At 41.7% G+C, this 20,016-nt stretch overlaps 1 protein-coding gene across 14 annotated transcripts in view; it reads left to right on the top strand.

The window, feature by feature from the left end:
* Positions 1-20,016, top strand: part of LOC141579552 (trafficking protein particle complex subunit 9-like) — a 166,686-nt gene that overhangs the window by 20,551 nt on the left and 126,119 nt on the right. For all 14 annotated transcript variants that reach the window (XM_074376117.1, XM_074376109.1, XM_074376095.1 and 11 more), the window contains exons 2-4: positions 6,338-6,519; positions 8,989-9,212; positions 15,860-15,983. In XM_074376117.1, the coding sequence (XP_074232218.1) occupies positions 15,890-15,983 (94 nt within the window). In that variant the 5' untranslated portion in view covers positions 6,338-6,519; positions 8,989-9,212; positions 15,860-15,889. The remainder of the gene's footprint in view (positions 1-6,337; positions 6,520-8,988; positions 9,213-15,859; positions 15,984-20,016) is intronic.

The following is a 20,016-nucleotide window of genomic DNA, read 5'->3' as shown; positions in this document are numbered from 1 at the left end:
AAGCAGGTGTTCTACAACTGAGTAATACAGACCCTCCTTGTCTGAACTTAAAAATAAATATTTCAATACACAAAATAGCTCTTAAACACCATCATGGGACCTATTTTCTGTATAGACAATTGAATACATATGCTATTTCAATCAGAATAAATGTTGGGACATACTTTCTGAATCTGTTTGTGTGTTTAAAAACGATCATACGTAGTGATAAACACGAGTCTTGGATCCACTACTTAGGGTCTGTTTTGCCATCATGGGAAATTATATTCTACAGAGAAGGCTAATTGGGTCTCGTTGATATTTGGATGATTTAGCAGATGATGAAGGCTTTCAAAAACTGACAGTTTTGTATTTTAAACTAACTACAAAGTTATCTTCTATAAATTGGAAGTCCTCAGCTTGTGAATTGCCCAGTAATTCAGTGTGTACATGTCTGTGTCTCTGTGAAAGTGTGTGTGTGTGTGTGTGTGTGTGTGATTTCAGGAAGGTAGAAATAATTTCCATATAGCCTTCTGATACCTTTCTCTTCCAGTTCAAGGTGTAGGCATATATTTGTACAAATAAATTGATACTCTTTTGTCATTTGGCATATTGGTGGGTATAAAAGGTTCTCATACTTGTTTCAGAAGGGTTGGGGAGAATGAGCTTAGAAAATAGGAGGAGATAGAGGCAGGAAGGTTCTTTACACTTTGTGCAGGATGAGAAACAGTAGCTTTTCTTTTGTCTACTAAAGCAAACTGGCACTGAATTGTAACATACTATTACTCAGAATTGCTTTTCTGATCAGATACGAGTGCCTCAGAGTTTTCAAGGCAACATGAATGATGAAATGTGTTTTAGCAGTTATCTTTAAATGTAGTTTTATTTTTTAAGTAAAAGGCTATAGCCTGTTCTTTCTTCCAGCGTTACAAGAAGTTCCCATTGATCCAGGTACATGATAATTGTGCTTAGTTTCTTCGGGTTATTGTTTTTTTTTTTTTTTTTAAGTGCTTGTTTCATTGTGGTGTGAATGAATGTTTAAAATTTCTGGATTTTGATGTTTAGAACATGCTGATTTATCAGAACTGTTAAAAACCTGATTGTTGTTTGGTCCTCGTTTGGTGGGGCAACCTATTGATTTCTGTTGTCTGTTAAAGAGGGAAATTCTTCCTCTAGCCTGTAGATCATTAAGTGAATGGTTTGCAGTGTGCCTTTAAAATTCTTTGAATGCATTGAGCATGTTTCTCCAGTGAATTTTGAATTGACTCATAGTAATGACTTTGTTTGATTCTGTGGCTTTTGCTCCTCTCCACATGAATTTGAATTCTCTGTTGCATTTTGTATACGTGTTCTTAACAGGGGAAGAAATTTTGCATTTTTTACATAGGTGGGTTTTCCTATCCCCTCTGAATGCCTTCTGTAATTGATACAGCGAAAATCTGTTATTGCAGTGCTTAATTATTTCATAAACTATTTTTTGGCTTAATCAGAAACAATGACAAAGAATAATAATAAAAAACATGAAAACCTTCCTTCCTTTGAAGAATAGAAATGAGGTGGTCAGGCTCACGCGTGCTTTGTACCTGACACCCTTACTTTCATGTCATTGTGTATCATGATTCGGAGATGGAGTTGCTTCAGGTTTGTAGATTTTTGTTTTAACATTTGTGTTGAATTCATTCTCTAGGCTGATGTTTCCTGTTGCGTTTGTGGAAAGTGTAGGTGAAGGGAAACAGATGCTACGTTTTGTATTCAGGAGGCCTGAGTTGCTGAAGAGAATAGAGTAGAGGGTGGGCTGAGGAACAGAGTGACACTCCCTCACCTCCAGGCTGAAATTGATGAATAATGAAATCAATTAGGTGTATCGGTATTTATTTGACCAATAGAAGTCAGAGGGCCCAGACTGTCTAGTTATGCGCAATGGAAAGTACTGAATTCACCTGCAGAAATAGGTGATTTACCAAGTAGAAGCAGCTTAGAGCAATCAGAAAAATCAGTTCTATGATGAGATATAAAAAGAATATAATATCTATTATTTCTGAAACTTTTCTATGTTAAGTTGTGTAGAGCTAAAATTAAGTTCCAAGCACCAGGAGTTAAGAGTCTGGGTGGTTCTGTGGGATCGTTATTCAGGGATGTGTCTAGACCCTGCTGGAATGGCCGAAGCTGGCAGGAAAAGACCCAGAGCCAGGATTTGTCATCCTAGGGTGTCCTCCATAATGGTTCCATGTGATAGCCCATGATTGGGTTAGCAAATTTAACCGACACCAGACGCATGTCAACCTTAAGAAGAAAAAGTGTGCTTAGTAACTGCTTTCAAGCAAGCACCTGTGCATCCTCACTCCTGTCTCCTTGCCATAAAAAGCAGAGACAATGCCTTGCTTGCATATTTGAGGTTTTAGATAGCACTCTGTTCATTGCACAGCAATGACCCAGGCCCTCAGCTATAAATGCTGGGCGTGCGTGCTGTTAGATAGTCTATTATCCCCAAAACACGGACCTGGCTGGACTGGTGGTCTGCTTTGTAATGAATATATAAAGAATTTATCTTGTTCCCCTCTCCCCATGACTCCCCTAAAGGTAAACTAAGCCTTTTTACTCATTGTGGATTCTACAATCTCTGTCTCATCCTGTCTTTCCCCAAGGTCCTGTTTACTATCACACAACTGTTAAAGACTATATCCTTGATTATACACAATAAATATGGGAGCATTTGAGAGGCTCTTGGAGTTGGCTCCCTACTCCCTCTCGCTTTCTTTCCTTTTTCCACAGTCTTGAGTCATTCATTCCATGTCTGTAAGACTTCTGCCAGCCAGAACCCACAGTTCCAGGTGAGAAGGATGCAGACTTTATCTCTCCTACCCGAGGGAGAGAGAGAAGAGAATTGAGATCTGCTCCCCCGTGGTCCCTTCCTGCCCCAGGGCCACTCCAGTTCACCTGCAGCCTTCTGGCCTCTGCTCTCAGGGCCTCTGTCCCAAGACTGACATCAGCCTTTTTTTCCCTTGTCAATATTTCCTGTGCCTTTCAGGAGTTGGTCTCTTCTCTGCAATTCCAACCTGGCAGATGTGATGGTGGTCAGCGTGCTGGTGGGCAGTCATTTGGGGACTCCCAGGAGCCATTCTGATTCTCCTGAGTCTCTCATTCGGGGTTACAAAACTGTCGAGAGCCGGAGGAAGCCCATTCACGTGAGGTCAACACAGTATTACATCACTTTCATTTTATTTTTGAATTTTCAGTGGAGAAATTATTTGTAACAAACTGTTCCAGATTTTCGGCCGCCTGCTTTCCTCACCACTATTTCCTTGTTGGCTCTGGTGCTTGTTTAAAGAGCCAGGTTTCTTCTCTGGTCATTTCTAGCAGCTGGGCTTGCCGAATCCTTGATCTGCATTTGAAGCAGAATGCTTCTTCGTGATGTGAATCTGATTTTCCTTGTCATGACTTAATATTTTGTGTACACTCAGCAACTGTTTCAAGTGAAATGCTCTTTTCCAATTTCGGTTAACTCACATTTGCTGAACTCCTGCTTTCATGCTGAGGGCAGTTTCTTCTTCCTGTAATAAAATTTAGCAATTTGCATTTACTATGGGAAGGTACTGGCCCGAGGTGCTCTCGTTCTTAACAGTTTTAATAACAATTCACCCATTAAAATGTACAGGGGTTTTTACTCTATGCCCAGAATTGTGCATCCCATTCAATCTTAGAACATTTTCATCCCCCCAACAGGAAGCTCCTTACGCATAAGCAGACATCCCCATCTTCCCCATCCTCCCACAGCCCCAGGGAGCCACTTTTCTCTCTCTGTGGGTTTGCCTCTGCTGGAAATTTCATGTAAATCGAGTTACTTCATGTAAGTGGAAGCATCTATTGTGACTGACTTCTTTCACACTGAGTAACGTTTTCAATATTTGTCCACGTTGTGGCCTGGGTCAGTACCCTATGCTTTGCTATTGCTGAATAATATTCCTCTGTATGGCTGGGCCCCTCTGTTTACCCATTCATCACGTGATAGGCATTTGTGTTGTTTCTGCTTTTTGGCTGTGATGAGTAATGGCACAGTGAATATTCCTGTAGGAGTTTTTATGTGAACATTTGTTTTCAGTTCTCTTACGTGTGTGCCCAGGAAGCAAAATTGCCTGGTTATTCAGAAACCAAATGTTCAACTCTCTAAGGACCTGCCAGGCGTTTTTCCAAAGTGGCCAGGCTGTGTTACATCCTCACCAGCAACGGCTGCGACCTCTGCATCTTCTGTGTCCTCATTAGTGCTTGTTACTCTTTTTTTGATTATAACCTATTGTAGTGAGTGTGAAGCGGTTTCTCCTAGTGGTTTTGACTTGATTTCCCTTAGAGCTAATGATATTGAGCATCGTTTCATTGTGCTTATTGGTCATTTGTATATTTTCCTTGATAAATGTTTTTCAGATTCTCTAATCATTTTTTAATTGAGTTGCCTTTTTATTGTTGAGTTGTAGGAGGTTCTTTTTGTTTTTTTTTTTTTTTTTTTTTGGTAGATACAAATTCCTTATCAGATAAATGATTTTAAAAAATTTTCTGCTGTGTGTTGTTTTTTCACTTTCTGTATGGTGTCATTTGAAGCAAAGTTTTTAATTTTGATGAACTCCAATTTATCTCTGTTTTCTTTTTCCTTGTGCTTTTGGGGTAATATTTAATATCTGAGGTACTTTATTTAAACTTTTATATATAAAATAACTTAATTATTAGGACCGTTCTAGGAGACGGGTGCTGTTGTTGTCCCCAGTCTATGGATAGGAGACTGGGATGCAGAAAATTTCACTGACTTATCAGTGTCAAAGCTACCCAGTGCTGTGGGAGTTCAGACCCTCATGTTTGTCCCCAGCATCTGTGCTCTTCACCACCATGCTCCGCTCCTTCCTGGAATCGTTAATGAAAAAGTCTTTACTTTTTTGATTTCTTGTTAGTTTTTGTTTTTCTCATTGGGGCCTCATCTCCTCATTTTCCTTAAAGAGATCAGTGTAGGTTTATTTTAGGTCTCATGTAGTCAGAAGCATTGCTATCAGTTAACTTCTTTATTACTCACTCCCCAGTGATGGCTGTTGCTAATTGACCTAATGAAGTCTTGCTTTAGTCTTTCCTTCTCATGACACTAACAACAGAGTCATGACTTACAGAATGCTTAAAGAAGAAAGTACTTGATTGATTTTATTTTGCTACCCAATCTAACCAATCAAATAAAAACCCCAGAGTTGACACAGACAGTAAGCCCTCCAGAATAGGGTCACTGTCTTCCTTGTGTTTCATTTGTTTGGTCACAGTGTCTGGATAGTGCCTTGCTGTCCAGCAGTTTTGTTAGGATACAGTGCTCGTGAATCATTGTAAGGACAGAATTTTGACAACAGACTGTGCTGTTCATTTCACGAGGGAAAAGTTAATATAGAAATACTGCTCAGATCTATTTTAAAATTAAGCTTGGAATTTTGAGAAGTGTTCAAGAAACCATACAAAGATCTTTTTCACTAATTTTAGGTCTATCTTAGACACATTATGGTTACATAGCAGAGTACATTTTCAAGTAGATTTGACAAGAGGTGTGTAATATTGATTATTTGTTTTAGTTGAAATATTCTACCTGGGATAAAATATTCAGTGCCCATAAATGAACAAATATGTTTGTATTTCTATGCAACATGGGAGCAGACTTCATATGTTTCTATATAATATATATGACTGTGTGTTTTAATCTGTCTTTCAGTGTTTTTATAGTTTATCAGCAATGTTGTAACTTTAGAATTCTTCTAAGAAAATCACCCCAGATTCTAGTGCAGTTTGTAATGTGTATCCTGTCTTATGCATGGGATTCCACTGTCCCCACAGGGAGGAATTTCCTCTTCTATTGAGTTAGTATCAGAGTTAAAGGAACTGTGATTTCTAGGCCTTTGCTCTCCATGTGTTTGCACTTGGCTGTCAATCGCGATTTTCCCTTTCTTGAGTTTTCATTGTTCAATTAGAATTTTTGAAAATAACTATTAATATGTTGCATCGATCTGCCTAGAAACTTGATGTGTTTGTGCTTTTCAGTTTTCAATTTATGAAAAATGTAAATACACACTTGTTTTTAAGTAGTCCTTTTTCACTACATATTTGGTTACCTCTTTATAGTTAAAATATTTTTTTCCCAATGAATGAATCGGTGTGCATGTTTTAAAAGATACCTTACTTTTTATTTTTCTTATTGTAACAGTTATATTCATTGTAGAGAATTTAGAAAATACGGATAAACACATTAATAACTTAAAACGGCCTCTAATCTCACCTAGACATACAGTTGTAAGGTTTGAAATTGAGAATTACAAGTCCTCTCACATTGTTCTTCTTTTTCAAGTACGTTCTGGTTACTGAGACCCTCGAATTCCCATATGAATTGTAGCAGCAGCTAGTCAGTTTCTGCAGAGGAGACCGCAGGGATTGTGATCGAGACCACGTTGAATATACGGATCGTTCTGGGGAGCACTGCCATTCCAAGAGCGCTGTCTTCTGATCCAGCAATGTGCGTGGTTTGTCCAGGTATTTAGGTATTGTTTAATTTTTTTTAACAATGCTTTCAGTTTACAGAGTTATTTTATTTTTTTTTTTTTGTCTTTTTACTGAGGACAAGTGTGCCAGGTACCGGGATCAGAAGTGTACTTGAGCCCCGCCACTTGCTGCCACCATGGTCGCTGCGCTCTTGCTTCACCCGCTCTACAATCTTGCACAGAATAGGACCTCAGTAACTCTCTCGAATGATTATATGCTTGTTGGATGATGCTTGAGAGTCCGTGTGATGATTTTTTTCCCCCAGCCTTTCCCCACTTCTTTACTATGCCCTTTCTCTTCCTTTCCTCCAGCCTGGGTTTCAGTTTACCTGTGGCATTGATTTTTCTTGTCTGTAGACACTTCCCTTCACTGGTTCACGATAATTTTACATGTGGGCTGTGGAAACTTGCTAGATGTCAAGAAAGAGCCAATCCATTGCATGCTAGTATTTTTAGAGTGCATTATTGTTTTATCGATTGAAATTAAATCAGGGTGACCCCCTGAGCCCTCCCGTGAGCTGTTTTTGCCTTCCTACAGGTGATAATGCTCTGGCTGCTGAATGTGCCCTTTCCCCAGACTTGGTTTTGGAGTTAAGTCACCATCAGTGGAGCTCTCTCTTTAAAAGATCAAGAAACCATTTGCTCCTTCTCCCTGGTTGGGGACTTGGATGAGATGAGGTAACAGATAAAGAATGGAGCCCCACCTCATTCTAACACCGCTCGTTCCGTTCCTTTCTCCACGGAAAAAGAGTACAATTCAACACTATAAAGATTGATTGTGAGCAAATGAGATAGACAGGACAACCGATCATTTATTAAATATACTTTCATGCCAGAAACAAATGTATTATTCACACAAAAAGCACACAAAGCACGGTAGTACCGTGATTACAAACGTGGGTCCGAGTTCGTGTCCTGCTCTGGAGTGACCAGTCCTGTGAGGTGGAGAACTGGTAGGTCGGCTTAGCCTCTCCCGGGCTTGTTTTCTGCCCTGCAGAGATGGGGCTTGCTAGGCGTCCCTCCCCCGTAGAGGTGCTGTAGGGTGCAAATGATGCACGTGGGTAGCCCGAGCACAGCTGCTCGTTCCTCGTAAGTGCAGGGGAGCATAGCTTTTGTGGTGAAGGCTTTATAACAGCCCCGTGTAGACTCTCAGTGCTCCAAAGGGATGCCTTGTGGTTTGGAGATGGGATTCTCATTTCTGTAAATACCCAAGGATTGTGTAATTGGGCCCTGCTGATTTGAATCTATTCTTTAGAAAGTACATATTGTAGATATATTTTTCAAGCTTGCATGCTTTTTTCTTTTATTATTTATAGTTCTACCCTCTCTCTTGGTGGGACTTTTCATGGAATCCAGGAAACAGCCCGAAGCCACCTGCCTCTTCACACGTTTCCGTGGCGGTTTTCTTCCCTGACTAGAAGAGGGTTCTGCATAGGAAATTTTCTTTGTTCCCCTTTTCTTGGAGTCACTCTGTCTGCCCACCTCTCACCTGTCCAACTGTCCATTTCTCTACCCACTCATTCTTCTGACTTGTTCCAAAAAGCATTTCAGGCAGCTTACAGAAGAACAGATACCAAATAAACAGGTGAGAAATTGGGGCCAAGTTCAGACAGTGAGGCTAGGAGGCGAGCCTGTGTGAGGGTTGCAGGCATGAGAGACACGCGTCTGCCCTGTGACTTATAAGATCGACAGCAAGAGTGTGCCTGAGGCTCCCAGCAGACACAGGGAAGCAGGGTTTGTGGGAGATTCTCACTGGCTGTGAAATAAATAAGTGGCTGAGGAGAAGCCCAGCCTTTCCAGCTACTAAGGCTTAGGAGAATATTTTGAGTGTCTTCAACATCAGAGTATTTCATCTTTTTTCTGTCAGAGTTCTACATATAGTTGGTTACATTCTGTACCTGGAAATTTCTACAAAATTTCTTCCCACGTGAGTCCTATGACTCGGGAATGGGGTGGTTCTGCTCATTGAGTGGGGTTGGCCAGAAACCGAAAATGACAGCTTCAAAGGAGCCTGGGATTTGTCAGTTATGTTTTGTCAGTACTGTAGAGTTCAAAAAATGCTTTCACAGTATTTCTCCATCTGAGGCGGCAGCGTGCTCTCTTACCAGCATCAGGAGCTCAGGGCCACGGGATGGTGGGGGCTGACTGCATTGCCGTCAAGAGAGCTGAGCTAGTCACTGCAGGTGTGGTTCTTTTACGTAAGGCCTTTCATGTTCTTTACTTGAATGTTTCAACAGGGAGTTAATTAACTAAGTCAATTAACATTTAATAAATATGATGCTTTGTTGAAAAGACAGTTATAGACAGAATATAAGCTCTGAAGCCTTTAAAAACGGTTTCATTACTGAAATTTCAGTGGGAGAGATACACAGTTTATCTTATTTATGCCTGATTTTAAAGTAACAAAGAAAGAAGACAGAAAAGGCAGAGGATGGTTTCTGTTCTTCCTTTCTGCTTGCAGGTGCCCTCACCTCCAGTAGCATCCATCCAGACACCGGAACTGACACTGGCCGTGCTCAGAACTGCCTCAGCCCTGAAGACACAACTGACAAATAGAAGGGGGCCACGCCCTTTTACAGCAGGTGTCTCACTTTGTGGATCCTTATGTAACTGAGAGGTGTCAATCAGGATTGCCCGTTTTACATTGTGTGGCACTGCTGCGGTGTCTCCTAGTTACTTGTTTTTGTAAGTATTCATGTATTATTCCCCACTGCGTGGTACTACAAGTCTAAAAATGCTTTTTTTCAGATGAAAAATAATGTGCATTTAATATAATATTTCTGAAAAAAGGGGCAAAAGATTCTATCCTGGTCCCGCTACTCAGAGATAATAATTAACAATTTAACATTTATTTTCTATTCTTTTCGTCAGTGTGTATCATCTCTGTCATAAAAACCAGTGAGCACTCCGTCCCTGTTTACTGTTCGGTGACCTCCATTTTCCATTCGGCTTATTACATGTTTTTCTACAATATTCTATCTCCCCTGGCATGATTTTTAAAGACCAGTGTAGAATTCTTTCTTGTGGAGGCATGGTCCATTTTACTTCGGACTTAAATAAACTTAAATTCCAAGTATACTTAACTGAAATACTGAAAAGAGAACTGTGGTGGTACAGGAAGGCCCCTAACTCCCTTCCCATTATTTCCTGAGAGTAAAAGCTGTTGAAATTTTGGTATATATATTTCATGACCTTTAGGCCTATGAGATACATATATATACACATATGAGAAATCAATGTATAGGTGTGTGTATATATGCTTTATTTAAAAATGAGACCATACTATATGTTTTTCTGCAGCTCGCTTTATTCACTCAGGGGTATATCATGGACGTCCTCCCACTCCAGACTCACCCGGCACTTTCAGATAGATTGGAGGGGTCTCCTGATGTGCGGGTGTCGTCTCTTGTCCACGGACACATTTGGTGGGAGAGTGCTGTGGACAAGGCCCTGGACCACGGCGAAACGCCGGCTCCCTCAGCGCCCGCAGCTCGCCTTGATTTACCGCATCATTGTCTTGATGGTGGACAGTTAAGTTTTCTCCATTTTCCACTGTCAGAAAGAATGTTTGAGTTGCATCCTTCTTTTACAGACATTCCTGTGATCTTGTATGTGCATTCCTTTAGTTAAGGCTTCTGGAAATTTAGTCCCTGGATGTGACATTTACATTCATCACAGACTCCTTTCAAGTGACTAGAAATTCCTTCTCCATTGGGGAATGAAAAAATGCACAATTAATTATGTAACCAATTCTCTATCGCTGGATATGATTTCACTTCAGTTTTTCTTCCCACCTTTGTATACAGTGCTGTGTAAATGCCCTGATGGGTACATCTTTTTGGACTGATTTTTTTTTCCTAAAGGAAACGATTCCTGGAAGTGGAGTTGAGTCAGTGTGTATGTACGTTTTTCAGAGCTTACAAATCCATTGATATGTCATCCCCTGAAATAGTCGCTCATGATTTGTTCTCCCACAGATGGACACTAGCTAGAATATCTTAAAAATATTTGCCAATATGATAAGCAAAAGTGCTTTTTCATTGTTTTTGTTTGCATTTGATGACCAGTGAAGATTTGAGCATTTTTCACTCATTAGCCATTTTACTTTTTTAAAATGAATGATTCCTTTTGTCCTTTGCCCACATTTAGGTGAGGGAGCTTCTTGTTGCTTTGTGACAGCTTTTTGTATGTTATGAAAATTAACTTCGTGAATTCATCAACATGTATCACAGAGCTTTTTCTTGTCATTTCTTTCCTTTCATTTTGTTCAGGAAGTTTTTTGTTTTTTGTTGTGGCTCAAACTATTCTTAGGATAGTAAATGTCTTCCTTATGGGTTTTATCTTTGACATTATTCTTAGAAATAATCTCTTATAATGGAATAAATCTCTTCTGTAGGTTTTTTTAATCTCAAAGATGGAGATTATAATAGTACATGTTATAATGAGGAGAAGTTGAGTTAATAAGAGCAAAGAGTTGTATTTGCTGTTACAAGTACTTTTTAATATTTACATCGCTATCTGCAATTTATCTTGTGGTCATTATGACAGGAAAGGAATTTAATATTTCCAGGTGATTCTCTGTCCCAGGACAATTATCGAATTCATAATTTTTCCTTTGATTTGAAATCCCACCTGTACAAAATACTTACATACACTAGAGTCTCTTTTTGAGCTCATGGTTCCCTTCTGTCAATCTCCTTTCCTTACTCCAGCACCATATCTTACATATTGTAAAATTTATTTAATAACTGGCAGTCTGATTTTTTTTGATTCTTTTCTTCCATCCCAAATTTTCTTGTCAAGTATTATGACTTTATTATTCCTGAAGAATTCCAAAATATTTTGTTCAAGTTAAAAAAAATCAGATTGGAATTTTCATGGGATTTTTTTAGTAAGTTTTGAATTATTCTTAGGAGAACTTACATCTTTACAAAACTGCTTTTCTCCATGCAATATGTTTATGTCTCTATATTCATACCTCATACTTTAACCCTCAGTACAGTCCTGAAGTTCTCCATTTAGAATATGGGCATAATTTTTGAATTTATTCCAGATTATTGTTTATGTTTTTGTTAATTTTGTAAGTGAGAATTTTTTGCTATTATATTTTTAAATGCTTAAAACTGACATTTAGAAAGGAAGATTCGGTTTGTCAATACTTACTTTGTAACATGTCATTTAAAATTGTAAGTATTAAGTACTTGTTCCAGAATCCTTTCTCTTCTGTTTTTAAAAATTTGTTTCCAAGATTCTCAAAATGTTCATAGCTAAGTATTATAGGTGGTGACACAGATGGAGAGAGGTAGTGTGGCTCACGTACAAATTGTGAGCACTTTCATGGCTGCCTTTAGGCTGGAGAAGCTGCAGAAGAGCACAGGTTAGACCAAGGGTGGCTTTGTCTGCACTTGAAAGCCAGCTTTCCTGCCTGTATGGTGAAGCCTGGTGGGCGTGGCAGGTAGATGATCAAGGTCTGATCAAGGTCATTGGCTGCACAGAGCGCTGTGTCTGTGAGAACTGGAGACCATTACCATGGGAAATGCTTGGTGCCAGGAACACTGCAGGGGAGCTTGGGAGCCTGTGTGTTAAGGATTTTCCAGCCCTGGGAGTGGGAAGATGAGACTCTGCATTCAGATCTGAGTTTGAATTCATCCTCTCTTGTTTACTGGTCCTCTGACTTTTGTCAAGTTATCTACCCGCTTTGAAATCCTGTTTTCTTGTCTCTCAAAACAGGAGAATTACAGCCTGCTGCTAGAGTGTTTGCTCAGGGTAAATGATTTGTGTCTATAAGATGCCACGTACAGTCACAATCTCAGTGAGAAATGGGCTGTCGCCTCTTCTTCTGCAACTCAGTGCTCGATAAGACATCGGGGGAAAGCCAGTCCCTAATTTGTATGTGATGCAATGAGGAACAAAATTAATGTTTTGCCTTTCCCTAGCAGTATTCTTACTTCTTTGCTTCATTTACCTCTTTCCTCCTTTACTCTCCCCTTTCACCTCCTCCACCAAAAGAGACTGAGTCTGTCTCAGAACACTACATTCAAATTACTTTAAATGTTGGCTCATCCCCATGAAATTACAGTGAAATTAAATATAATCTGTACACGTCCCAGACATGATTATATTTGATTTACACACACACACACACACACAATCAGGCTACCTCCCATTTGCTGAGGGAGAAGGACCACTTTTTCTGAGTTTTCATTCACTGAGCGTGAGAGCATAGTCTCTTAAGCAGAAATTCGCCTGGCTTCTTGCATAGATTTTTAAATTGGGTTTCTGCTTTGTGTCCACAGAAATAGACTCCTATTAGAAGAGGGGAAGTGGAGACATAGATATTCTGCTGAGATATTGGTGTCATCATATTTGAGTTGGAAAGGACTTACGACAGCATAGAGTCGTACCTTTTTATGGGTGAGAATCTATGATAGTGTAACTTGGACAAGAACCCGGGTCTTCTGTCTTCATGTCCACGCGGATGAAGAGGCAACAGGGTGGGGGATGGCAGGGATCCTTGCTTGAGTTCCGGGGTCTTGCTAGTTTCCATTGTTCAGCTGCCTTTAGTTTATGTACATGTGGCCTCTCATGGGAAGGACACTCTATCCTGATAGATTGAGTTTCTAATCAGCAAAAAGTTCTGGACCCACTCATGTTTCCCAGAGATTTTCTGCTGACCTGCAGACACTTTATATATATGAGACCTAAGAAACTGCTGGATATAAAATCCTTATTGTTATCATTTGCTCTCGAGTTCCACAGGAATGGGGTGCTGTCTCAGGCTGTCTAAGGCCAGCTCTGAACAAAGATAGGGTGATAGGCTGTGCAGCTGTACACTCCCCAATCGAATGGGATTTCCACCTTAGTTTTTAGAATCAGGCAGATGAGTTCAAATCTTACCTTTACCAGTTATTAGCTTTGTGACCTTGAGGAATAAACTTTACTTTTTTGGGGACAAATTTTCTATATCTGTAAATAAGTTCAGTATTTATTTTAGGGTTTTTGTTTTAGAATTGAATGAGCTAATTCCCTCATTTATTACTAAAATACTGATCACATGGTTCTATGCTGGTGACTTAGTGGTTGATTACTAAGGGACTCAGTAGTGAGAATGTGGGTGAGGCTCCCTGGATAATAGAGCTTATATTCCATGATATGCTTGTAAAAGACTGGATTGCAGTGGATTTTTAGTAAATGTCCATTCCTTTCCTAATCCCCATTGATTGTGTATATATCTTTATACTAATATATGAACAATTTTTTATTGCAATTTAAGTCTTTTTGTAGTATTTAAAGTATGAAGCTATAACAAAAATACGTGAAATAAAATGATTTGAATTTATTTTCTTTTCAATAAGCAAAACAAAATAAAATAGAAAAGAAAAGAAAAAGTTTTGAAGGAGTAGAAATAATTTTATTTCCGTGGAATTGACTCCCTATGTTAGGTTTTTTGGTTGTGTTCTTAAACAGCATATAAATTTGACAGGTTTTGACTTCAGTGTTGATAGCTGGGTGAGTATAGTTTCTTTTTGTGGTTGTCTTTGATGAATTATTTGCACTAGATCATAAATAATGTGCATGTTACATATTGGAAACGAGGAAACAGTGGAGACATACTACCTCCAATGCAGTCATTTTGTTACCGAGTCCAAACTCATTCTGCTCACCAAATGACAGGCCAATAAACTGGGAGATGAGGTGTTGGAGCAAGGAATAGTGACTTTATTTGCAAAGCTGGCAGACCCAGAAGATGGCAGACTGATGTCCTGGAGAACCATCTTCCCCAAGTCAGAATTGAGTCTCTTTTTATACTAAAAAGGGGCGGGGCTGCAGTTGGTTGTTGGAAACTTCTTGTTGTATGAATTGCTTGTCCTTTGAATCCGCTGTTCTTGCAGCTGTCCATGTGGATCAAATCATGTTGCCCCTGTAAAACCTCCAAAAATAAAACAAAGTTATTCTCTATTTTGCAACTTGCCATCTATACGTAAGTGCAGATTAGTTAGCATCCTTCAAGATCACGGCCAGGAGAAGAGGCTGTCCTGGATATTTCAGTCTAAAGGCAACTTTCTTTTACAAATGGTGCGGAGATAGCAAGTCTGAGCCTAGAAAACAGGGCACAGGTTTAAAGCCAAAGGAACAGACCTAACATGGGGTCAAAATTGTTCTTTTCTATTACAATTCCCTTTTCTGCTTCATAGATAATTTTAGTAAGAAACATGAGCAATTTTGTATTTTTGCTTCTTAATAACCGATAAGTGGGCCAACTATATTTTTGTGAGCAGGGATGCTGTGCGGGCATAGGGGTCACAGCAAACTCTTGTTGGGGGTGGCCGACCCTGGAACATGTCTGATTCCCCGTGAGTGTTGTTGAGGGTCCCCCTAGCCAGCAGCTCTCTTTAGTAGCCAGCATATGGGCATTGATATCTGGAGACCTCATTTTCCGCTGCAGGAAATTTTTTAGATACTGCGATTGAAAAATCACTCCAGCTGGGGATAATTAGGGAAAAAAGGAAAAGGAAAAGGGTTTGGAGTAGAGTAGAAGAGAAGGACATCAGATCACGGAGCCTGAGTGCTTGGCAGCGTGGCTTCGGGGGAGAGGGGAGCAGACGTGGGGAGGGGCCTGGCCCCGGAACCAGCTCCTGCACCTGTCCCCATGCCCAAGCCACATAGCTTTTAATTGGGCCACCTCTCTGGGCTGGATGTCACCCTGGGCAGAAACTTGAGAATCGAAGAGAAGGGGTGGGCAACACTCACCTAGGGGGCCACTGTGGATTTCAATCAAGTCCACAGTGCCTTTTCTGGTCATGTGTCTTCACTTGTCCTTTATCTCAGGATCTGAGGAGGAGGAGAAAGGAACTCAGGTAGAGATCCAGGAAGATATCCGACTGTGTTAAGAGAGGACAGACACAGTGACTCGGGGAGCGAGGACACTTGCAACAAAGTAAAATTACTTCACAACTATTGCTTCAGAGTTGCAGGTGTGAGAAAGCCTAAGCCTGTCTCAGAGTGCAGGGGACAAGTGGAAAGGAATGGCAAAATTTCCGCTGAAAATTGAAATTTTGTTAAATAGCCTGCTACTGTTGCTTGTATCACTTGAATGAATGCAGGCATATTTCTGTGGGCATTTATAGGTTCACTCAACCCCACCAGCCCCTCTTGCCCCCATCGGGGATGGGATTTCTCAAGCACAGTTCCCCTCATGCTTGGGTGGGCCACGCTGCGTGTCCTCGCCTGGGGCCGGGCTGCTGCAGGGCACTGAGTCCCCGAGGCGCGGCCTGGGAAACACGACAGGAATATCTATGCTCTCGACTGAGGGCCTCCTTTTCCCCCTGCAGTGTAAGAATGCCGGTGACTGAGTTAGAAGCATGCTCCCAAGCTGTCCATGTACTTGCCATTCAGAAGCGGACCCTGGAAGCTTCCAAATTTCTCCAGAATGCGTTCTACATTCACCTTCGGCAGGTGAGTGTATGTCTTTACAAAAGTGGAGGAATTACTGCCGTTTTCCTGGAACTTACTCACCACAAGTCCATCTGATTTTTCTGTGCTAGGATTCAGTATGGCCTGCTAAAATATCTGGAGTCAGATCTTGAAACACTGATGAAGAAGATCATTTATTTTATTTCTATATATTATAGCCTTTTACTTTCAAAATTCAGAATTTTTGGTTCTTTCAGGAATTTTTGGGGGGTTGGCGAAACAACTTTGCTCTTACCATCTTTAAGACCTGTTGCTTTGTGCCTCTCACCTGTCTTCTGTCACTTGTGAGGCGATTCCATTTGTGACCCTGTCCGTGTTGTTCATTTTATAAAACATATAGTCTGTTAAAGTACAGTCCCTTTTACTCCGAAGACATTCCACAAATACTACTAAAACCTGGGTGTGGTTTTAAGAAGACAGAATCATTAGAACATGTACTTGCAGGTTGCTAGTGCAAAATACCCAAATCAATAGTCTAGCTCAACATCTAAAATCTTTCTAATCTACCTTGGATTTGTATGGATAAGTGAAGCAGTTTGCTAAGAACTCAAGACCAGGGTTAGAATACAGGCTGGTGTAGCTCAGCAGGTCCTCCTGAGCCAGCGCTGTGCCAGAGGGCGGGGCTGAGGGGGAGAGGGCTGGGCCTTGGGGAAAGGGGAGGGCCAAGAAGGAGGGGGGTCCTGCCGTTCCTGAGCTCAAAGTTTCATGGCAAACACCTTCACCAGGTGAAAAACTTGGAGTTTCTTCTAAGAACAGTAGGTTTGAAAAGAGTCATAAAAGCACGGGAGTGACAATATCCCTTTTGTGTCTAGTATGGGAGAGCGGCTGTGGGGCCACTTGGGAGACTCGTGAGTCCAGGTGTGCAGTGTTGGTGGCTTCCACCTGAGTGGTGGGACAGTCACTAGGACAGTCACTGGGAAAAAACGAACAGACTTTAGGCATGTTTAGATGGTAAAAAGGAAAGGATGAATGATGTCTGTGAAGGTAGGATGGAGTTAGGCCCAGGTTTCTGGGTGGATTAATGAGGTAAGTGATGGTCCTGCTGTGCTCTGAGGAGGGAAAGCTGCAGAGGGAGCTCTGGGGGAAAACTGATGAGTTCAGCCGTGTGTAAAGTGAAAGGCTGTTCGATGTGTGGTCTGGGAGCTCAGGTGAGAGCCAGTAGCGAGTAGCGGGAGGGGAGAGAGACTGTCAAATCATTTTGTGAGCATACAAATAATTATGATTAATGATACACTTACGCCTCTACATTCTGAATTTAAAACCCATTAACATTTTGCTATATTGACTGCAGAGGTTCCTAATTTTTTTTAACAGAAATAAAATAAATAGAAACAAAATAGTGGAGTTAATGAACATCATATAGTTGACGTGTGTCCTTGTATGTATTTTGATACCTCATCTGTTTACAACCATAATCTATCAAAAGTTAACTAGTTTAGCATAAGTGTTAAACAGAGGGACGTGACACACAGTGTTGGGGCTTGAAGCTGATCTTCTCAGGCAAATTATGTCGCCTCTCTGTGCCTTAGTTGCATCTTCTGTGACTGCCCCCGGGCCCCTCATCACAGCTGATTTCCTAGACTAGATGTTGGGAGGGAGGCTGCTGAAGGGAGTAAGAATTGGCAACTGCTAGGGACACTGAAGGGAGACACAAAAACTGATTAAAGCCGATAAACTCAGTACAAACAAATACTCTCAAAAGAGAAAGAATCCCGCAGTGTTTTGAGCCACTTAGCGTATGGGAAACAAAACCACGTGGACCCAAAGCTCTTGAGCATGTGAATATTGTGAGTGGGAGGGTGTCATCAGAAAAGGTTTGAGAAAAGGCCTTTCGGTTTCCCTTGACGTTTCCAGTAAGGATGGGGAGCAGAAGAGAAAACCCCCTGCTTCACAGTGGAAGCTGCTGTTTTGTGCAAAACTGACCAAAGGTTGGAGACCAGTCACCAGCGGTGCTGGCAAATGAAGAGACTTCGGGATTGGGTGGGGCACTTGCTGCGACTTCCAGGTGACCTGCTGGCTGGGGGCTGTGTGGCGGGCAGTAGGTTTGCAGGGTGACCCGGGCATAAACCCTGGCTCTGAGGCTGCTGCTCTGACTAGCAAACCTGGGCACCCGCAGTCCTAATGGTGCAGCTCGGGATGTGGCCTGGGACACCTGCCATGCTGAGGGCGAAAAGAGGGCTTCCCTGAGGGGGTGTCCCTGCGGAGAGTGGAAACGTCCTCCTGCAGGGGAGGAAGAGCCTCTGAGCAGGGTGCTGGATGCACAGGCAAGACCACCCTGAGCACGGAGGGTTTGGGGAGCTGGAAGTCACACAGTGTCCCGAGCAGCCTTGTTTCTGAGAAACTAGAGGGAGAAGAGGCTGAAAAGGCAGGCTAGTGTCAGACCCTGTGGTGGTTTATGAGTGACAGTAAAGGACTGGTCCGGCAGGCACGAGAGAACCCTGTGGGCGTCCCAGCGTGGGCGTCACACCGGAGGGTGTAGCTGTGTTACAGACTTTGCCACTTATTAGCTGTGTGACTTTGAGCAAGGTCACCCCACCTCTCTCTATATATCTTCATCTGTAAAATGACACAGTGACAAGCTCGTGTCATCAGAAGACTTAGTTTAGCTCTGATCCTCTTTGTCCAGTCTTGTCAGTGCTTCCCTGCAACGTTCTGCATTGGCTGCTCTTACCCTCAGATGGGAGGGCGTACAGGGACATTGTAGCACCTGATGGCAGGAAGGGGTTGCTTTTAAAACAGACATGTAGCTGCCTGCAGCTGCAGGCCTGCAGGCAGTTTGATTGATGGTCCTGGAGAGGACTTTGGAGGCCTTAGCATCGTTTTAAGACTTGTTTTCCCTTGGGGGCAGCATTTGCCTTTGCAGATTAATGTTGAAGCTTTGGGCTTCTTGCAAAGCTGTCTCCAGAGATGGTTATATACGTAACATATCGTATAAAATAAAACGCTTTTATTTAACGTGTGGGACTTTGCAGCTGTTGGGAGTAGCTCTGTTGGCCTGGTCTCCACGGAGGACACTAGGCGTCAGCAGAGTGTGCGGGAGGGCAGGCAGCTTGCCATTCTGCTGCGGGGTGTTCTCCCCAGCACGGCACTCTGCTGAGTTGACTCTTCTCTGAGTTTGGTTGCCAGATGAGCAGACAGCAAATTAATGAGTTCTGGTGGGATTGTATAATGACAGGAAGAAAGAGGGTCCCGTAGTTTTCCTGGACTAGAACATGCTTTTGGTTCCTGATCCAGTGTGTTCCATTACAGAATTGATGAGTTGTGTCTATTCTGGGACTTGTCGACTGAAAGAAATTTGTAGCCTGAAAGTTTAGAGTTATGCTTTATTTGGCGGGAGGACTCAAGCCGGGATGACAGCCTCTGAGATCGCTCTGAGGGACTGCTCCCAAGAGGTTGGGGAGGAGCTAGGATATATAGGAACTTTACAACAAAGACCAGGTAGTTGGAACAATAAAACATTGTTTGTTATCTAAAGAAAGCCAGGTATGTCAAGTTAAAGAGTTTAGTGATTTTCTATGTATCATTTGGGCTCACTGGATTCATTCTTTAGACAAGCACCTAGCTATCTAGGGCAAGTATCCTGTCTTTTCTTATTCTCATTCTGTTAAGAGGGCACTGTTGTGAGTGGCTGTAGAGGCTGGTCTTCAGGCCTGTTCTCGCTGGGGGATGGCGGCAGCCGCTGATGACTTGGTTTCAGCATTATTTGTTTACTGACATGGTTGCAGTATTTTCATTCACATTGTAGCATTTTCATTCACAGACTGATTGTGGATAATCTGGAAACTTGGAAAGGAACCGAGATAGAATTACTGCAGGTACCTTCTACTTTAATATTCCGTGTGCAAACATAAACACGGATGAAGCATACATTTGAATTTGGTGGTGTAGGGAAGGGTTTCTGCACATTACAGGAGAAGGCAAGGCAGAATTCCTCTACTTTGTTGGCAGGGATGTGGGTCCACCTGTCTTTTCTGTAGCGGTTTCTGAGAGCAGTTTATGGTAACTAACAAACATT

Source organism: Camelus bactrianus, chromosome 2 (genome assembly GCF_048773025.1).
Source record: "Camelus bactrianus isolate YW-2024 breed Bactrian camel chromosome 2, ASM4877302v1, whole genome shotgun sequence".
Taxonomy (NCBI): Eukaryota; Metazoa; Chordata; class Mammalia; order Artiodactyla; family Camelidae; genus Camelus; species Camelus bactrianus.
The sequence above is the reverse complement of the archived record's forward strand: the minus strand, read 5'-3'. Positions and strand labels throughout refer to the sequence as shown.